Source organism: Epinephelus moara, chromosome 12 (assembly GCF_006386435.1).
Source record: "Epinephelus moara isolate mb chromosome 12, YSFRI_EMoa_1.0, whole genome shotgun sequence".
NCBI classification, from domain to species: Eukaryota; Metazoa; Chordata; class Actinopteri; order Perciformes; family Serranidae; genus Epinephelus; species Epinephelus moara.
Window position 1 is genome coordinate 18,594,401 of NC_065517.1, and position 21,292 is coordinate 18,615,692.

General features: G+C 39.3%; 1 protein-coding gene across 1 annotated transcript in view; it reads left to right on the forward strand.

Annotated features, from left to right (window-relative positions):
* Positions 1-21,292, forward strand: part of LOC126399193 (ryanodine receptor 3-like) — a 136,886-nt gene that overhangs the window by 7,420 nt on the left and 108,174 nt on the right. The window contains exon 2 of the mRNA XM_050059034.1: positions 17,092-17,211. Coding sequence (XP_049914991.1) covers positions 17,092-17,211 — 120 coding nt within the window. The remainder of the gene's footprint in view (positions 1-17,091; positions 17,212-21,292) is intronic.

Below are 21,292 nucleotides of genomic sequence, written 5' to 3' on the forward strand. Positions count from 1 at the left end.
TTGAATTGCTGGTATTTATTTTGCACTTGAGGAATGGCATCCATGTATGCTTCAAAGTTTAGTTCAGTTTAGTGTAGTTTAGTTTAGTTGCACATCCATGTATAGACAGTACAGGAAAAAAAGAAATTTTAAAAGTTAAAATATTTTGTAGTAGAGGTTAGAAGCCAAAATTGGCTTATGAAGATACTTCCCCTGTTAAATAACAATTATACATACAAAGAAAATGATAAAAGCGAAGACTGCATAACTAAACAAGAGTTCTAGACAACAATAATGTAGATGATGATTGTAGAGGTGGAAGAAGGTTGTTCCAAAGAGATGGTCCTCTGTATTTCAATGAATATTGATTAAGAGAAGTCTGACAATATGGAGGATTAAAGTCCTTAGAATGTCTTGTAGAGTGTGGGTGAACGTCTGAGGAAGACTTACAAAAGTTTTAGAAAACGCTCGGCAAATCATGAGTGAGATGTACATATTTATACATGACTACACAAAGTTCAACTTCTGAAGTTGATGGTAGACCTTGGAAACAGCTGGTTTAGTGATCACATGAGTTTCAGTTATCAGTTCAGTTTTCAGTGATAATCATAAAGATTTAAAAAAATATATATATCACCTTGGCTGCACTGCATGTCTCCCTAAACCTAATAAGAATAGTTTCATATCAAGGAGTCTAAGGAGAAGGTATCCTGTAGAATGAATGTGAGCATATGGCTTCTTCTGATAGTTGGAAATTAAACCCAGAGACCTCAACTAAGCTGACACATCCTGGAATAATGGAAAGTACGGTGTACTGTGGACTTGTAATTTCTCTGGGCAAAGAAAGTCTATATAGTCTCAGAGTCATGGAGTCATCATTCCAGCACAGTATGCAGCATTTACTATAATGCAGTAGTTGATAACCTTGCAAAGTTTGCCTCGTCAATGAGAGTTGGGAGGAGAGAGAGAGAGAGGTAGCGTTGTCCTGTGGCATCAGGTGAACTTCACTCAGAGTGATTTAAATTGAACAGGAAGGATTTCCTCCGTATTGACTGAGCCAGTTGTGATGGCAGAGCAACAGTGTGTTCTTTGGCAGCTCCGGCTTTCCACAGTCGTCAGCGCTGAAGGACGGCGAGCCTGCTGTCATCCCTGTCATTTAAGTGACCTTGATGTAAAGGTGGCAGGACCCTACGTCACTGATATGGATTTGTTTGAAGATGAAACTAGCTTTAGGATAAGATTAAGAACTTGTGAGTAAACACTGAACAGCTTATTTGAGCTTAAAATCAACATGGACCTCTTCTCTTGCTTGGGTGTATCATTCAGTGCTCTTCGGTTCTCCAGAAAGTCTTATTGCATTTCTCTGTCCTCAACCCTGAACTGGAGTTCATAAATTATTAAAGTGGCACACAGGGCTCTCCTGTCATTTCAGTGTGTGGCCTCAATTTGGCCTTATGCAAGTGTTCATTCCTAAAATGCTCCATATCAATATGTTTAGTCATTTACTGAAAGGGATACTTTGCTCATTTTCAACCAGCTTTGTATCATAATAATGTGGGTAGTATGTGTAAATCAACTCTCCTAAACTTCCCTCCATCTTACCAGTGCCCAGGTGTAGGGCTGTTGCTCAAACTACAGATTGTACTTTGCATTTTCCTATGCAAGAGAAGCATATATAAGCAGTTGAAAGAGAGAACCGCCCCTTTCTTTTTTGTCTCAAAGTCAGATCAAATGCTAAAACTAAGCAGTGCTGATCAAATAAAAATCACGATTCTGTTACTGTGTTGTGTATTTCTCACTTAAAAGGTTCTCAGAAATATATTTGAGTGTACTGTTTAACTGTAATTTGAGATTGTTTGTTACCAGCTGGCTGCCATATTGATTCATGTGTCAAAACAGCCAAGCTCACATTACATCACATACCAGTGAGAGTGTTTATTGGTCCAGTGAGGCGCAGTGCATTCTGGTAGTTGTAGGTTTTTACCTATTTAGCAAAAGTAAATACCACGGCCCTTTTCTCTGTTTTCTCTGGTCATATTTTTTTACTTGGCCTATGAAATATTTTTGCCATTGTCTCTGCTGTTGCCTCTTTTGCAGTCTCAGATTTCCCTTTACTGTAATTAGCAAACAATATAGAATCAAATCAATACCTCATTTGAATAATTGGTTCCAAATGCACTTACTCATCAATATCATTCCATACTCTGTGCATCCAGTCTCATATCATAACCCAAAATACAAATGACTTTAATCTAATTTGACATTGATATTTCAGTTACAGCAGGAACCATTGTGCAGTGTGTTGTTGTTGCAGTCCAGACAGTGTTTGCAGTAGAATCCCAGTAAGAGCAGCAGCGGCGTGAGTGGACTCTCAACCCAAATAATTACCATCATTAATCAGCAGAGGGCTGAAAAAGGTGCAGAGCCTCTTAACTTTTTGAGTGTCCCTCAGGTCAGTTGGTTCATTTTAATTTAACACCAGTATGGTTAAGTTTGTTGTCAGCTCTGTGACCGTAATGGTTTTCTTCCACAGACCAGTTAGCATTGTTTGTGGCCTTTATTAATCCACCTTAAAGGCCCTTGAAAATGTCTCACTGTGTGTAATGGGATCCCAGATGAACACATTATTTTCTGACATAGTTTGAACACTAGTAGCTGTTGAGAAATTTCCGTGTCCTTTTCCCTTTAAGTTCTTTTTGCGAGTTCGAAGTGGCTCAGTTTGGAAAAGGTGTTAACATGCACCAGTCAGAATTAAGCATCATCTGAATTGGAATCTGATGACAGTAGGTGGGATGTTCAGTTGATCAAACAACAACAACACAGTCAAGTTTTTTTACACTTAATAAATTCTACTTAAAATGCTTTTCATTAACACTTTTACTTAACTTTAAACACCGATATTTAGTCATGAATATTTAATGTTAAAGTGAAATTCTTAAACCTGCAGCGTAATCTTTTTGGCCACTTGAGGGCAGCATAAACATGTTGTAAACACATCATTTACATATCATCACATATTAAATCAATATGGCAAACTTTTTAGCAAAGAGTTGCTTATTAGCACATCCAGCAGCAACATTATCATTCATTTGGAGTCATGTTTATGTCCACCTGACGAATCTGAACCCAATATTCACTCTGTTTTTGCTCTGTTTTGTTCTCCACCAACTCCTGAGGAAAATATCTTGCTCTTTAGCTGCTAAATTCTCCATTATGTTCACCAGCTAGTTGCTAACTGTGTCTGTCTACTGTTTGGTGTTGAGCATGTAGAGTGTGTAGTGAGATTTTGGAGCATTTTGCTGGAAACAGCCGCCTGCTGTGGCCAAAAATAATGCTACAAGAGCAGTAACAAGGAGCTGAAACAATACAGTTGTGGGCCGGACAGCTAAACATGGACCTGAAACTTTCATATTGTTTTCCCTTTGTCATTGTAGACAGTGTTATTATAAGAATATTGATTATAGCCAAGTTAAGATTTGAAGCCTAGTTCTTTTTAGGGGCTTGTTGCTGGGTTACAAGAAATGTGTCATTCAGTGGATTTTGGCTGGCTCAGTGGAACGTTTTTTCATATACCCACCACCATGGCCACACAGAGCTTTCAGATGTTTTCAGAAACATATTTTAACTGGCTGTTTAACTGCAATTTGAGATTGTTTGTTACCAGCCGCCATATTGTTTCCAGTGGAAAAACAACCAAGCTTTGCGTTACGTCACCCACCAGTGAGAGACAGCCTAGTTTTATGAAAAGACCATCTTTGCAGCAGTGAAATACTTAAAGGCGCCGTATGTAAGAATGTGGCCAAAACGGTTACTGCACTCAAATTCAAAATACTGCCGCGAGTCGTGTCCACCCCCCCTCTCCTACAGATTCGAGGTTGCTGGACAGCGGCACGCTGGAGACTGATTTGTTTGCCCACGGGCGGCTGCCGTGGCAGGGCCGCGTCGCCGTGTCCTTGATCTTCGGTTTTCCAGCGGACCGTTCGAGCAAGTCCGGCTTCTCTGCTGCTAACGCTGCTGCCGGGATACAGCTGAGGAGGAGCCGGTTGCTAATGCTATGTACCAGAACACTGCTAATGCTGCTTGCCGTGCTGCTAACGTTTGTTTCTCAAAAAAATCAGTCAGGTTGATGACCCACCTGCACATGGGCTACAATGTATGATCGAAAATGAATAACAGTTGAAAGTATTCGAAATGTCCATCCCCATCTAGCTATGATGCTAGTTAGCCAACTTTGGCTAAAGCTTACCTGTCGAGGAGAAGAGTAGCCACTTCCACATCCGATTTCAAATTCTTCTCCGTTTTCAACCGTCTCCAGCGTTCACAAGCATCTCCTATATAGTCCCTTCGCACCGTCAGCCATTGTAGCTCAGTTGTAACTATAACTGATGCTGAGACTCTACTGACTGTGTGACTGGTAGACGACGTTGGGTGGCGCAACAGGCCAAAACACAAATTCAAAACATAAACATGATTTGCGGACCGTAAAATATTTTTTTAAATGCGAATATTCTGGCCGTACTATTGTTGTCGATGAGATCAGTATGTTATATGAACATTATTCCTTAGTCTCTGTGACATATTCGGAGGATTTTACGACTATTTGCTTTAGATTTCTTACATATAGCTCCTTTAAGTTAATTAAGTTAAATATTAAGAGTTTAAAATTACCATTTTATTTTTATTTCATTTCATTTATTTATGCATTTATTCAAATTTTCGATATTTCATTCTTGTGTCCTGATGCTAATAATGTATTGAAAATTTGCCAGCCCTTATACAGTATACAGTCACTGAAGAGCTCTACTGCAGTTGGGCATGAAGTGCCTTGCTCGAGGGCATCTCAATCATTTCCAACCCCAATTTGTCACGATTGCTGCCAAGAAATGATCCATTGTTTGAATTACTGATCCCACTTAATTTATTTCCTGACAGGACAGGATTTGAGGATGTTTCACTTTGGGAAAACATAATTCTGTTTGTCATCTTGCTAATAATTCACTCATCTTTACTTTCTCAGTAAGCCCGCCAACATCTTACAAACACCATTTCTATTTGCTGTGTGCACCCAACCGTGACAGCTGCAGTCTAGAGATGACATCTTGTTGCTTGATGGATCTGGAAACCATTTCCAGCGCTTGTAAGGGAGGGAGGTTTACCTTGTCACAGGCTGCCGCTGATGTATTGTGAAATACTTAAATGCTCATTTAATTTATCTTGTGTCACGTTCTCTTATTGACCCATAGCTGTTCGGTCTGTCTGAGAAATGAAAATCTGACCTCTGCAAAATCTGTTCTGAAGAAAAAGTGCTGGCCTTATCACATCGCCGTCTTCCGAGGCTGAAATCATGCAAGTTTGCATCAGATTTCTCCCAGTAATGGCAGGATGGAGGGTTAAAGCAACTGTCCGCCTGGGTCATGAGCTAAGAGCTTAGTGGGAGAAAAGAAGGCTTAAGTTGGCTTCAGGTGAATGTTTTTTCTTTACCTGATCTCTGCACTTTTTCACCTCACAGCCACACACATACACAATCCTCTCTGCCTCTTCACACTCCACTACATCTTGCCTAAGTCCGCTCTGTCTCATCAGACAGGATGATGGACTTTAGAGAGGCTCCAGCTTCGTCCCTGACCAGAGGCCCCTTCTATTTCTCAGCACTTCTACTGAGGTGGACGCCTCAGCCTTGCACGCATGGGGGGCCTCTATTATTTGAAGTTGCTCTAAAGCAATATGCATACAAACTAAGCCAAGAAAATCCAATTTGTTATAGGAACACCATATAAATCTTGGAGTCTGTGATCCATGGCAGTGTACTGTGGGGCAAAACCTGCTTGACTGCGGAATTTTCTTTCTTTTTTTTTTTTTAATATGGAGCTCATATGTGCAGTAAATAATTCATTTTGACCCATAATGTCGTCTCAGACACGCACACACACACACTTGCATATGCACGCCTACACACATTCTGCATGCAAATATGTCTGCACATGACGTGTGACAGCGATGGCATAATGTTAAATGAATCTTCAATGACAAATCTCTGTGTGTAAATCCTGAGGTCAGAAAGATTTCTACTCTTTGAAAACATTTTTTTAATACTTCTTTGTCAAAACATCTTTGAGGATTCTCTGAGGGTGTGATTACCTGCCTTTGTGATGCATCTCTTAAAGGTCAAGATGTGTTTGAAATTCTTCTGTGGCAATAATTATAGATGAAAACAAGACAAAATAACCAGGCATATTGGTGTAAACGTGGTGCGAATGCTAAATAACTGCCAGGGAATGACAATGTTTTAAAAGATGACATCCTCAGGCGTACATGTGGTGAGCTACTGGACTGGCAAGTCTGTCCTTGGACACACTATCAAAACGCACTATCGAAGTTTCTTTTTCTTATTTCTGTCACATGCTCCTGAAACCATAGCTTCTTTTTGGGACACATTTTTAATGCCTCTGAGCTGTTTGGGATCAGTAGAACCTGATAAGGAAGTAGTTTTAGAAAAAAAGTAATTTCTTCATATGAGGACGTTGGGTTTATCTTTAATAATCACAGTTCCTAATAAAGTATAAAAATGTTTATGTCAATGAATGTTGGTGTGCAAAAACCTAGTTACAAATAATGCAACAACTCTAAAATTCTTGTGATTTGTATGTTTTGTAACTCTGGATGAATTGTCCTTGGTTCATACTCCAAGCAAGGAATGTCCTTTTGTCTATAGAGACAGTCTGTCACACCTAACAGGTCCTAACATCCTCAAACAAGATGGTGATTAAGTCCCAATGTCCTAAGACAAGTACTTAAGAATTAACAGCGTCTTAGCTTGTTACTGTTGCTAAGATTGGTCAAATCTGTTGCCATATCAAACTACAAACATTATTAATTATAAATAAACAAGTTTCAACCATAAAATGTGATCAGGTTTTGCTCCTTGTCCACTTTTGTGTCGGGATCAGCTGCAGACTGACTTGGCTTGTCCACTTTTGTGTCGGGATCAGCTGCAGACTGACTTGGCAGAGATGGCTGCCATCTTGTTTTTTTACATGGATTAGTGTATTGTGCTCTTACTACCACTAGATGGCACAAAAAGTGTCCATGAATGAGGACAACAGAACAAAGTATAAAGTGCGGGAAACCCAAAATGTGATGTCCTCATAAGAGGGCACAGGGTCTCAGGAGGATATATATAATGTTACGATGCCAGATGCTCATATTAAATGTGGCCAAAGATCTAATCAGTGAGGTAAACAAATGTAAAATGAATCCCTGTGAGCAGAAACATCAGGCGTCAGACTGTTCTTAATATTGTTTCCAATGTTTCCAATGTACTTTGGCTACAAGATGGTGTCAGCTCGTGATGGATTTCTTTATATGGTCATCTGCTCCAGGCGTTCTACTGCAAGTTCTTAAATTACATACACTGCTACATGTAGCTACATGCTAACGTCAGGAAAACATGTAAGCCTAGTCGCCTATGTTGTAATTTCTCCCCGATTTCGGATCATTCCCATGGCTGCAATAACGATGCATTGACACAAATAGATGGAAGACTTGGAAACGTTGACCAATCAGAGCAGACTGGGCTTTACCAGGAGGGGGGCTTAAAGAGACAGGTGCTAAATGGAGCGTTTTCAGACAAAGGGTGAATACAGGTGTTCCAGTAGAGGCAGTATGAGGAAAATATCATGTTTTCTAAACATTAAAGCATGTAAATATGTTCCAGTAGAAACCCAAAATACAAGCCTGAAAATGAGCATAATGGGTCCCCTTTAAGTTTTTGTGGAGGCAATTAGACATCTGACAGTTTTTATGAAATCTATCCCGTGTCATGGAAATGAAACTTTGACCTAAATCAAACTTGGCTCAGGCCAGGAAGCACCGCACAGTGAGTCACTACACAGAAGCATCTAGAAGCTGAACAGACAGGCTAAGAGCAATAACCTGATTATGGCTCTACCATCTCTGAACAAGACTGACTATATCCTCTGTGCTGGTCCTCCATAATGTGTCTCATCTGCGTTCAGGAAACACACACATTAATGTCATTATCTGTAATGAAGCATGTGAGTGCTCTGTAAAGCTGTTTGTTCACAGAATAGTCTGAACACTGACATTTCCTGCTGAGGCAGCACACGCTGTAGCTCCACGTCGACTTCATTCTGTTTGAACTCAGGAGCTTGAACGGCTGTTTGGTTAAGAGACGTGGATTTAAATCTCATTAATTTAAACATCTCATGAATCAGTTATGATGGAAAGCAGACTGGCTTTTGTGGAAAATGATTGGAAACACGGCCCAGTGGAACTGCTACTGCTGCTTAAACACATAATCTAACTGAGTAGATCAACTGCTATTACGATGTGGGAGTTTTAAAGTGAAAGGACATAATCTCTCTCTCTCTTTCTGTCTCCAATTCTGGCTCCATCTTCAGTTTTCTGTCTCTTTTTACAAAGACGCACATATTTAAGTCCAAATAATGGCTCACTTACAAAGTTTTATTTTTTGAAACGACTTCTGGTAACAATAGAACAAAATTTTTTGCATGACAGTAACATTCTTACATTTGTTTAATGACCAAAAGAGATGTTCCCAGCTTTCCACGTCTACCAACACTAATCTTGAACGCTGAATAGTGACGTGGGCTTTTTATTTTGAATGTCTTTTATTATACTGCCCTACATATAAACAATCATTACGTTTTGTCCAGAAAAAAAAACTATAAGGTCACCTGTCTTCATGGCTTTTATTAATTTACTACATTTACTGAGCCCTGCTTTTTCTTGACAGACTAACTGGGACAAATAATATTTATGAAATTTATGAAGACTTGGAAGTTTCATGGATACTGGCTCAATGTCCACTGTCTGTCACTCAAAGATGAGTAGTACTATCAGTAAGGTTGATATGGATCTGTGAGCTGTGGAACCACTGAATGAGTCTTGCAGTCAAACGACTTGGCAGACCTTAGTGGTACATTTTGTACCTTTATTTTTTCTTTTGTACGTTTTTTTTTATTTTTATTTTTTTAAATCAGATCTGTACATAATTCCACCACCTCAAAGATTGATCTAGATCAGTGCTTCCATCTGGTCCAGCCATGGGGTCCAGATATCGCCTTAATTATTAATTCAAGGCCATTATTTAAAGCCCAATATCACAAATAACAATTTGCCTCAGAGGGATTTACAGCATACAACATCCCTCTGTCATCCTCACAGCGGATAAGGAACCCCCCCCCCCCCAAAAAACCTTTAAGAGGGGAAAAAATGGTAGAAACCTCAGGAAGAGCAACTGAGGAGGGATCCCTCTTCCAGGACGGACAGACGTGCAATAGATGTCCTACAGAATAGATCAACATTATAAATTAACAGTAGGCAGACTAGGCCTAAGTCAGCCTAACTAGGGGCTGGTACAAGACAAGCCTGAGCCAGCCCTAACTATAAGCTTTATCAAAGAGGAAAGTCTTAAGTCTAGTCTTAAATGTGGAGACGGTGTCTGCCTCCCGGACCGTAACAGGAAGATGATTCCACAGGAGAGGAGCCTGATAGCTGAAGGATCTGGCTCCTGTTCTACTTGTGGAGACTTTAGGGACCACGAGTAACCCTGCATTCTCAGAGCGCAGTGTTCTAGTGGGATAATATGGCACTATGAGCTCTCTAAGATATGACGGAGCCTGACCATTTAAAGCTTTGTAAGTTAACAGTAGGATTTTAAAAATACAATCAGTGTCATACTTGAGATTGATCATGTCGTCGAGCTAGTTTGCTGTCTCGGTCAAGTAGCTATCCATTAGTTACTCACTCTACAGCAGGAAACAGCACTTCAAAATAAAAGCTCTGTAGCAGAAATTCACTGTACTTAAAAATGAATTTTGTTTTTTACAAACATGACACATTTGCAAGTCACTGGTCCATTAAGAATGCACCCTCGACCCACTTTTGGACCACGATCCCCCAGTTGGGAACCACTGATTTAGATCATTTAAATGAAGGAGCCAGTCAGACCTTACCAAATTTACTCAGTCTATAAATAGAGATCTGTTGTATCCCTCCATCAGTTTGAGATGTATGGAGCAGCTGCAGGTGCATCCTGTGTAGCCGACTGTATTGACTAACTAACAGATCTGATAAATAGATGGAGCGGTGACATACTTTCAATTGAAACCAGAAATACTGTGGTTCTTTGGCTGTCGAAAATAATGACTGTAGGGCTAAAATGTCAAATTGCTTAAAAGCCAATTTCTCAGTCCTCCTCTCTGTGTGTCTGTCTTTCTCCCTGTTTTTAACATCTTCATCTGTTTTTGTTTTGGCTTCAAGTTCTGTTTTTCACCGTCACTGCACTTTGTCAGGTTCTTCGCTGCCTTTAATCATCTTTTCACACTCTCACTGTTTCTCCCGTTTCCTACGGCTCCACAAGGTTTGAAATATTTAACATACTGTAAGGTTGGAACATTGTGAATAATAACTTGATTATTTATAGTCAGATGTTTTGTGGTTGATGGATGACTCATGAGTGCATCAGTGATGGAATGTAACTTAATCAAGTACTGTACTTAGGCACAAATTTGAGGTAACCCTGTTTGTACTTTACTTTAGTCTTTTCTTTTAATGCTGCTTTCTGCTTTTACTCTTCCATATCTCCAGAGGAAAATATTGTACTTTTTACTACATTTGAAGAGCTTATAAAACATGACGTTTTCTAATAGATTAAACTACCTAACAGTTTACACAATTACAGCTGAAATAATTTGTGGATTAATCAATTAGATAATTGACAGAAAGTAAATTTGTAACTATTTAAATAAACGTTTAAGTCCCATTCTTGTGAATGCGATAGCTCAGGAACACCTTGAGGGAATTTCTTAAAATTTGGCACAAACGCCCCTTTGGACTCAACGATGAACTACTGTATTAGATTTTGTTGATCATAAGTCGAAGGTCAAGCTCACTGTGACCTTGTATGTGTCATTCTTGTAAACGTGATATCTTGAGAACACCTTAAGGGAATATTTTCAAATTTGGCACAAACATCCACTTGGACTTCAGAATGAACTGATTACATTTTGGTGGTCAGAGGTCAAGGTCACTGTGATCTGGCATCCGTTACATTCTCATGAACGCGATATCTCAAGAACACCTTTAGGGACTTTCCTTGAATTTGGCACAAACGTTCACTTGGACTGAAAAGTCAAGCTCACTGTGACCTCACTAAAAATTGTTTTTGGCCACAACTCAGGAATTTATTGGCCAGTTATGACAAAATTTCACCCATATGTCTGATAGGATGTAATGATGCAGTGATGACATGTTATATCCAAAAAGTCAAAGGTCAAGTTCACTGTGACATCATCTGCTAAAACACTTTTCTGGCCATTATTCAACATCGTATCTCAGGAACAGAAGGGGAGACATTTGGTCGGATACAGAATTTGAGACTCTAATCTTGGGTGCCCACCCTGAAACTGTGCTGATTGTAAAGATCCTTTGTGCTGCTGGGTGGGTGTTGGGGGGTGAAATAAATCTAGTAGTAACAGATACCGCTCCAGTTGCATCGGCAAAACAGACTGCAGTATAATTCCTACAGGCAATTGTGCACTGTCAGTATATGTCCGTTGGAAGTTTGTGTTTTTGCCACTGACAAGTTCAGATTGTTATTATAACATTACAGAAAAGACCGTACAGAGAAATTAAACATTTTTCTTTACCTTTATTTTGATCTGGTCTGTTTGTAACCAAGTGTCACTTAAGAAGACGTTTCATTCTGAAATCTCATTTTCATATTGTAGTATGAAAAATACACATATTTCACTGTCTGTACCTTAACACAAGAAACTCTTCTTGGCCATCCTCCCTCCGACTTCACTGAGTGTTTTCATCGTTGATTTTCCCACAAGAAGTCCCATCTTGCGAGATTTCAGAAGCAGACTTCTCCTTGAGTTAGGCTTGGTCACAAAAACAAACAGACCAACAAACGGTGAAGAATTTCTCTGTAAGGTCTTTCCAGTAATGTTTTCAGACACTTCCAATAACAACCTGAGCCTGTTAGTGGCAAAAACAAGTGCTTTTAATGGACCTAAACTGACAGTGTACAATTGCCCATAGGGATTACATTGCAGTGGCTGTGGTTGCAGCATCTTTCTCAATACTGAATCACTTTCAAAAATTGTCTCCATTAGTCACTCAGACACAAAAACATGGTAAAATAGGGTCCAGACTGAAAAATGCCCAAGTTCCCCTTTAAGTACTTTTTTTTGTACTTACTTTTAACATTTTCAACATTGGACTTTTACTTTACCTGTAATGGAGTATTTTCATAGTGTGGTAGAAGTACTTTTACTTAAGTAAAGGCCCTGGAAAACCACCTCCACCTGTGGAGTGTGTTCATTTATTTCACAATTTTGGGACACAGGCTCTGTAAAAATTCTTCAATTTCATATCATATATTAACATTTGAATCTCTGATCTCAGTCTTCATGTGGCTTATCAGGTTGTAGTTCTCACACATCTACACTGTATCTACTTTGCTCTCCATGCTGTTAGCTAAGCTTCACTAAAAACATGTAGCTCAACCTGCACTTAGCACCCTGCCTGACATTTATGAGAAACATGACTCCTGAGCAGTCACAGCAACTCAGACAGACTACACACCGAGACAGTGTGAACAAGGAGACAAAACGTGCTGGAATTTACTTAATTCCCTTCTGTTTTTAACCCCCAGTCTGCCTTTTTATGCCCCTCTCAAAGCGTGCCTGTTGATCGCCACTGAGCATGTGCACAGCATGCGGGTCAAAATAGCAGCGCTGAGGGATTGAACAGATTCACCTTTTCTCAAGTTCACATTGGTGGCAGCAGCGGGTGAGTTGTGGGAGTTTATTTGGCACACCGGAGCATCTGTAGCTCTCGGGTTTCGGCTGGTGGATGCATCGGGCCGCACACACCCACACCCGCACACACACACACAAACATACACCTGTCGCTGTCTGTTAAGGCACACTGGCTGCTCTGTAAACGAAATGGAGATGAAAAAGAAAGCAAGAGAAGGGTGGGCTAACATTGAGGGTCTGTCGAAGACACATCCAACAGTGTTGGTGGTCTTTCAGCAGAAGCTCTTATCACAGTGACAGACACTCTTTTGTTTGATCAGGTGGAGAAGCACGGACCTGCAGGACCCAGAGAGAAATTGAGGTGTAGTGAGGACGGGTGGGGTCGGGTTGGGAGAGGGCAGGGTCAAGTTCCCGCTCTACACTTGGAAGCTGGGTAAAGCAGCCACCCAACCTCCTCCTGCTGCAGGCCAGGGCCCTATACATAGTACTGATGCTGCTCTTTAGCTTTCTAGCAGATGGTCACACTGCTGCTGCGAGGATCACTTTGCCTCAGATTCACCAGATTCTCTGGCTTGGGATCAAGTCAAGGGTGCAAAGAGAGACAGAAAGTGTCTCAAGAAAGTGTCTTGGCTGTGATTACACATGGATAGTTCATTAGTTGTTGAGATCTGATCATAGCGATTGGATTTTTATGAGAGAACGCCACTATCTATCTATTCTTGGCATTAAACCCTACACACACATACGCAGCATCTCTTTATTTATCTAGAGTGACGTTGGCATTATCATCCATTCCGCTCTCCTGCCATTGCTTCACACTGCTCAGATGACAGGATGGTATCCTGTCTGTGTAGCGTTTTGATCCCAGTGCAGCTCTGACCACTTTTGGTTCGGGGGCTGCAGTCTCAAAGTGAGCAAAGATCAATTTTTGTGCATCTGAGCCTTTCAGCCTGGTTGTCAATTTTGATCAAATTCAAGTATGCATGAATATGCGTCTCTGCCCGACTTGCAGCGTAGCGTTTTAGGAATTTAATTGCCACTTTGAAGAATTTCCCGCACTGACAAATAAAACATTTAATTTAATTGGTCACATTTATAGAGCAATTTGGCACTCAAAATCACAAGTTTCATGAGTCTTAAAGGGACAGTTCACCTCAAAATTGAAAATATATATTTCTTCTCCTTACCTGTAGTGCTATATATCAATCTAGATTGTTCTGGTGTGAGCTGCTGAGTGTTGGCGATATCGGCTGGAGAGATGTCTGCCTTCTCTCATATATAATGGAACTAGATGGCACTCGGCTTGTGGTGCTCAAAGCGCCAAAAGATTACATTTGAAAAACTCAACGTCAATGTCTCTTTCCAGAGATCATGACCCTGTTACTCAAGATAATCTACAGACCTTGTTGTGAGCACTTAAATGTAGGAACTATTTTCTTTCTACTGAACTACACTCGCAGAAGGAAGAGTGCATCCACTCATGGACGAGAGGCTTGTGACAGCACGAGATGTAAACATTTATGGTGTCCTCAGCTGAGCTGTAACGTTAGCAAGCACATTTCCTTCTGAACAGACAGTAGGTCAGGGTTGGGGAGTATTAGAATACAAGTAACTAAGTTACGTATTTAACATACAAAATATGAGTAACTGTATTCTGTTACAGTTTATATGGGTGGTATTCTAAATACTGTTACTGTCTTAAAACAATAGAATACTTGAAGGGATTTCTTTATTTGTTGTTGTTTTATTTGCTCTAACACCAAGTCCTAACTGAACGTGACGCCAGCAGGCATCGGATTGATTGCATTTTGACGTAGCACTGCCAGTTTCAGCTGAAATTTTGTCGGATGCCCTGTTTCTATTTATTCCTGTTGCCTACTTTGTAACAGTTGAAAACTGTAATTTAACTGCAAAAACCTAAATAACACATTTTAAAAGTAGCCCACCCAACGCTGTAGTTGGTGGGTGTAGTTCGATAGAAAAAAAACTGTTCCTATATTACACTGCTTGCAACGTCTGTGGATTACAATGGTCATGATATCTGGAAAGAGACATTGCTGTTAAATTTTTCAAATGTATTTTTTTCAAGCTTTGAGCACCACAAGCCGAGTGCCATCTAGTTCCATTATACTTAAAAGAAGTCATACATCTCTATGGCCAATATCTCCAACACTCAGCAACTCACACCAAAAAAATCTATGTTCATATATAGCAATACAGGTAATAAAAAAAATATGTACTTTTGATTTTGGGGTGAACTGTCCCTTTTAAAAAGGGCTTATGACATATACACGTAGAAAAAGCATGCCACTAATAGTGCCAGGTCCTGCTGGTTTCACAAGGCCACCACAATTCCAAACAGCTGACAAGAAAGAGGTTTATTTACTTGATTTTAAAGAGGTGACAAGTCTTCGGTCATCCCGCGGCCATATTGAGTTTCCCTAGTTTCCGTAGCCTGGAACAACAAGCTGTGTTTCCTCCATCATGCTGGGAAGGCTGCAGCAGTGACTGGAAGCCAACATTGATGCTTTCTGCTATCAGTAATCACCGCCCCGAAGCCCAAAGTCGGGTCTTGGGGTATTTAAAACGCTGCTGGTATGGAGTGCCGTGCCAGCTCGGCCCCTCATTCACTTTACTGTGACATTTAACTCTACTGTGCTTCACTTTATCCATTAAAAGTGCTTGAAGATAGATTTTTATTGCCCCGCAACACAAACTGACCAAAATGTGTCCTTAATAAGGTTGTTGATAAATCCCAAAGACTTGGGTGTTTTTCCTTTTTGTTGGATCTGCTCTAATTAGCTTCTGTACTAATTGACTGCTGTAGAGCTAGAGTACAAAAAGATGTATTCTAGTGTGCAGTTTCACACAGACTGCTTCATACTGCTTGGTTAATGAATTCAAAGTGTGCTGTTGTTAAGGGAGAAGGCAGTACCTTTTTTTGATTGCGAACACCTCCCACATATACCAGAAAGACGGAGAATCTAATTTGTGATGCAACACCTCGCGCTAAATATGAAACAAAGACATTGACTTTAAGCCTCCCTACAATGTCTGTTTGAACTTTTGCATCTGTTGAAAGTGCTGAAAAATCTGTCCTAATTCCCAGAAAATTGTTTTGCATTTTGCTAAAGACACCTTTTCTCTTTTTTTTCCCATTTCATTTCAGTCTGTACATCAGTGTGAAATTACAAATTAGAAACACAATTTTCTCATCTATTGTTGGGTGTATGCTAGTGAATGTTTTCTGATGCAGGGAAAAACATCTGAAGGTATAATGGCGTGTCTCCAGAAAACTGAAAGACTAGAGTCTGACCATGCAGGGGCACTTTTACTCCATGATCAGACTAAATCTTGTAGTTTTGTGCCCATAGTGTCGTTGTTTTGAATAATGTCAGGATGTGTTATCTTTGCTCCTGAATCTGTTGGTGCTGCACAGCTTGTATCTAAATTTTTATTGAATTATTACTGCTGTGAAGGAGGTGGGAGCCAGAACCATGGCAACCATCAGCTCAGATTAGTGTGGGACGTGAGCTGGCAGGAGACATGCACACACTCACACACTCATACAGTACACAAACAAATCGATATCTGTGTGTGTGTGTGTGTGTGTGTGTGTTGCCAAATAGAGCCAGACCCTCTCGACCCTGACAGATACAGATGTTCATTTATTGGTTACACTGATTGAATCGAGGGTTTCCTCTCTCCCACAGAGATATCAGAGGCTGCGTAACAGGTTTAGAAATGATATTACTCAACGCTGCTTTGCTGTTGCTGCTATTGATTAATACAGTTTTTGGTCTTTTCTTTTCTGCTGCTGAAATGGCTGTCTGCTCGAATTTTAAATCAAGACATTTCCTTGCGTTTCCGTTTTATCTGATTGCCTCAACAGTCTCATTGAATTAAAAATGCCCTCTGGATGTGGTTACCTACAAAAAACATGACAAATATGTGGGGGCAAAAAGCTTTTCTTTGTCATTGTTATATAAAAATGCTTCCCCTATTTTCATCCTGCAGCCAGTTTTTGTTGTGAAAGATCTGCCTCCACCCCATAACACAAAATCTATGTTTCTTTTTTATCGCTATTAATGTGAAAGCTTCCTGAGCAGCATTCACCTTCATAGGTCAAAGGTGCATATCCAGGTGTCAGTTTAAGAACCTTATCCAAGTGAGGATGGAGAGAAGCAACAAAAACTGAGCCAATATAGGTTATTTTCTTCTTGTCCTGTCTTGTTCATTTTTTGGATAGGTTGCTGTCAAAACAGATTTGGCTTTAATGTGCCTCTCTTTCCTCTGGCAGGATGACGAGGTGGTGCTTCAGTGTGTGGCCACCATCCAGAAGGAGCATCGCAAGTTCTGCCTGGCCGCCGAGGGACTCGGAAACCGCGTGTGTTACCTGGAATCCACATCTGATGCTAAGGTGAGGGTGGCAAACAGCTTTGTTTGGCGCTCTAGGTATGATGAAGAAACGGCAAAACAGTGTCAGTTTGGCATAAAAACAGACAGCCAGGCCTATCAGCATAGTATATTAATGAAGTTTAAGCTGAGGCAACACTCTGGAGACGTTTGCTCCTGAAGATACGGCACCATCTTTCAAGCTGAAATGCAAGTTACTATTTTTTATATATTGTAACTGTCAGTATTTAGGTGAGGTTTAGTCAGGTTGCATTTGTGTGGCAGAAGCTGGTTGTTTCAACCATTTATCCATTAGCTCACTAAACAATTTACTTTTAGTTAACTGTTAGCTGTTAGCTTTTACTTATTTCAGTCATTTATTCACTACTTTTAGCTAACTACTTGAGCTTTTTATCCATCACTTTTAGATAACAATGTCAGTTGTTTAATTGAGCTAAATAATAGTTTACTTTTAGCTATCTCAATCATTGATCCATTAGGCCTACTTTTAGCTAACTATTTCAACTCCTTTTCCATCACTTTGGCAGACTATTTTAACAATTTAATGTTTCTATTAAGCTAATTATTTGAGTTGTTTATCCATCACTGTTAGCAATTTCAGCTATCACTTTTAGCTAACTATGTCAACAATTTACCTTTAGCTAACTATCTGGACAGTCTACTTTTAGCTGTTAACTGTTTACTGTCAGCAAATAAAATTTATCCATTACTTTTAGCTAACTATTTGAGCTTTTTATCCATCACTTTTAGATAACAATGCTAGTTGTTTACTTGAGCTAAATAATTCAATAGTTAACTTTTAGCTAGTCAAATCTTTTATCTATAAGGCCTAATTTCAGCTAACAATTTCAACCATTTATCCTTACTTTTAGCTCACTATTTCAACTCCTTTTCCATAATTTTGGCAGACTATTTTAACAATTTAACCTTTCTATAAAGCTAATTTTTTTTGAGTTGTTTATCCATTACTTTTAGCAATTTCAGCTATCACTTTTAGCTAACTATGTCAACAATTTACCTTTAGCTAACTATTTCAACAGTTTACTTTCAGTTATTTTAGTAACTTATCCATTACTTTTAGCTAACTATTTGAGCTGTTTACCCATCACTTTTAGCTGACTATTTTACCTCTTCACTTTTAGCCTCTTTAATTATTTTTCCATCACTTTCAGCAAATTGTGAACCATTTGTCCTTACTTTAAGTTAACTATTTAGAATATTTATCCAACACTTCTAGTCAACTCTATCAATAGTTTACAACAATTCAGTAATTTCAACAATCTATATTTTATTTTTTGCTAAGTATTTATACCATTTATGCTTACTTTAAGCTAACCATTTGCTCTTTAATTTTAGCTTTTCAACCAGTTTTCGTTCCTTTTTAGTAAATTATGTCAACCATTTATTCTTACTGTTAGCTAACTATTTTAGGTACTTATCCAACACTTCTAGCTACGTCAGTAATTTACTTTTAGTTAAGTATTTCAATGTTTTTCTTTTAGTTTTTTAATTATTTATCCATCAGGCCTTTGAGCTAACAATTTCAACAATTTATATCTCATTTTACCAGGTTATTTATCCAAAGTTTCCTTACTTTGTGCTAACTGTTTCAACTCTTTACCTTTTAGTTTTTCAACAATTTTTACATCACTTTTAGCAACCATTTATCCTTCCTTTTAGCTAACTAGTTCAACCATTTACCATATTTTTTTTAGGTAACGTAAAGGCCAGGTCTCAAATACAGGCTGGGGGAAAAAAACAAGGTTGGATAAACTCCTGGTACCCCTGTGATTAGGAGGAAAACCGCACATTTCCATTACTTTAGTTTAATAAATTCAACAATATAATCATTTTATTTGTAACACTATGTTGTTCTGGATTATTCATCTGAAGTGTATTGTTCTCAGTCACAGTGGCTGTAGGTTTATTAGTATCAAAGCCAAACTGTAGCAGTAACTGTAGCAGTAACAGCAAAGTGAAGCGTTGAGATGGAATAACAGTATAATGCAGGGACAAAAAATTACCATTGCAAAAGGGAGCAGATCAGAAAAGAAGGAAGTTTTATATTAAAATATGGCCAAATATACAACAGAGTGAATTAGGAATAACAGCCCCTCTCTAATATAGGCCTACTTCAAATAAAGGCCTGGTACCCTTTTCAGCTGTGGTAAATAAGACACTGTTTACTATTTGAGAATTTACGGTATTTATCACTTTTGGTTAACTGTTTCAACATCTTTGCATCACTTTTCTCAGTAAACTAATTACTCATTCTTAATCTCAACACATGAACTCTATGGGTGCATTTGTAAATCCAATCTGACACTCTGCACTAAAATGAGAGCGTGTTGTTTGAAGTAATAGAGCTTTCTATTTCTACATAAATTAACGAACAGTTACATTTATCATACATTCATTCCAGTCGGTGCTCTGCTGCTCCACCTCCCCAGACAGAGTGCCCAGAGAAGGCTCTGCTGCTCCAGGAGTGTGGTGTTCTGAATATCTGAATGGTACATTCCAACAGTGCTCCAAATTGGCAGTCCAGTTGGTGCCAGGGTGCACTCTGGCACTCAGAGTGTATATGTTTTACATAAAAATGTCCATTTTTTTCCCCCCAAATTAGTTAAGCTATTCCACAATCTTTCCATGTATGCCATGGAAACTACAAAGCAGATTGATAGAAGACAGCTGTTTTCTTGGACAGAATGAGGATTTACAAAATCTAATCTCCTGAAATGTAATTAACTGAGTGCAGCTTACTCAACTTCCTGAAATTGGCCCAGATATGAATATTCAGACGTTTTTAATTTTGTGAAAACTAGACATGTTGTCTCATTCTGTGTCTAATCCAAATTCAGTCCAATAGATGGGTTTCCTTACTCTGTATGTTAATTCTGATGAAGCGTGACAACAGAAAAAATGGGAGCTGTGTCTCTCTGTTTGTGTTCGCATTCAAAAAATTAATTACATCTTCCAGTAATTTAATCCTTGAGCAATTAGATTAAAATTATATCTTTCTTTGAGAAAACAATTTCTTCTGCATCGTTAAATAGATGCTCGAAATAATATTGCATCCAAAAAGAGTCTGCAGTCCAGTTTTGTTCCTTGGCCGTCTCTCCCCCTGATAGAGTAAGAGACACTTGTGAATTCCTTTACTGAAACCCATCTGTTTATCCACTCTGTCCCCTCCACCCACTCTTACTGAGATGAGCTTTCAGCCTTCCTGTCAAATAATGGGAATGATGTAGAAGGCCCTATGGTGCAAAATACAACTACTCAGACAGAAACAATTTTAAAATGGGTGCCTCAGTGGTGCAGGGGGGGAAACATTCCCCCACAACTACTGCAGTGATCCAGAGTCAGTTCCTGGCTGTGATGCTTCAAACTTGGCCCGAACCCCAACAAAAACAACGGACAATGTTCATTGGGCTAGTTATGGATTATGTACTATATTTCTACACTGTGGTGCATCGTAGTAGTTGGTCATGGGGCCCAGGTGGACAAAACAACACCACATATGATATAAAGAGGATGGTTTTGAACACTTCTGTTTGAAGAGTGAAGTTTCTCATTATGACTGTGTGATTAAAATGTGCATTTTTTTGCTTGTGGTGCTGCAGCAACACAACAGAGCTGTCAGTGCTCCGTTACATGTCTCATTAATCTACTTTTTGACGAGACGTACTGTATGGACCTAAAAAAAGAAAGACATGTTGAAATGAAGCAGGTTGTGTTGGCTCTGGAGAATATGCCTCTTAATGGGAGCATAATTGTTGTATATCATTATGTGCATCATTAGTCACAGCATTTTCAGTGATGTTTCAGAGATATTCTAATGGGGAGAACTAGTGTGTTGTCACTCAGTGATGCATATCTATGTGGGACAGACAATGCAGCCTGTATGTATACTGATGGTGTTTTATTTCTGGCTTCACACTTACTTTGTGTCAGAGTGATAATCACATGATCCCAACTGGAAAACACTCCAATGTCAGGATGTTTTTATGAGCTGTGCATATCAAGTGAAGCCTGATTTAATTGGCCCACTGAGAAATAAGACTTTGACTAAAATTTTGGGGACTTGT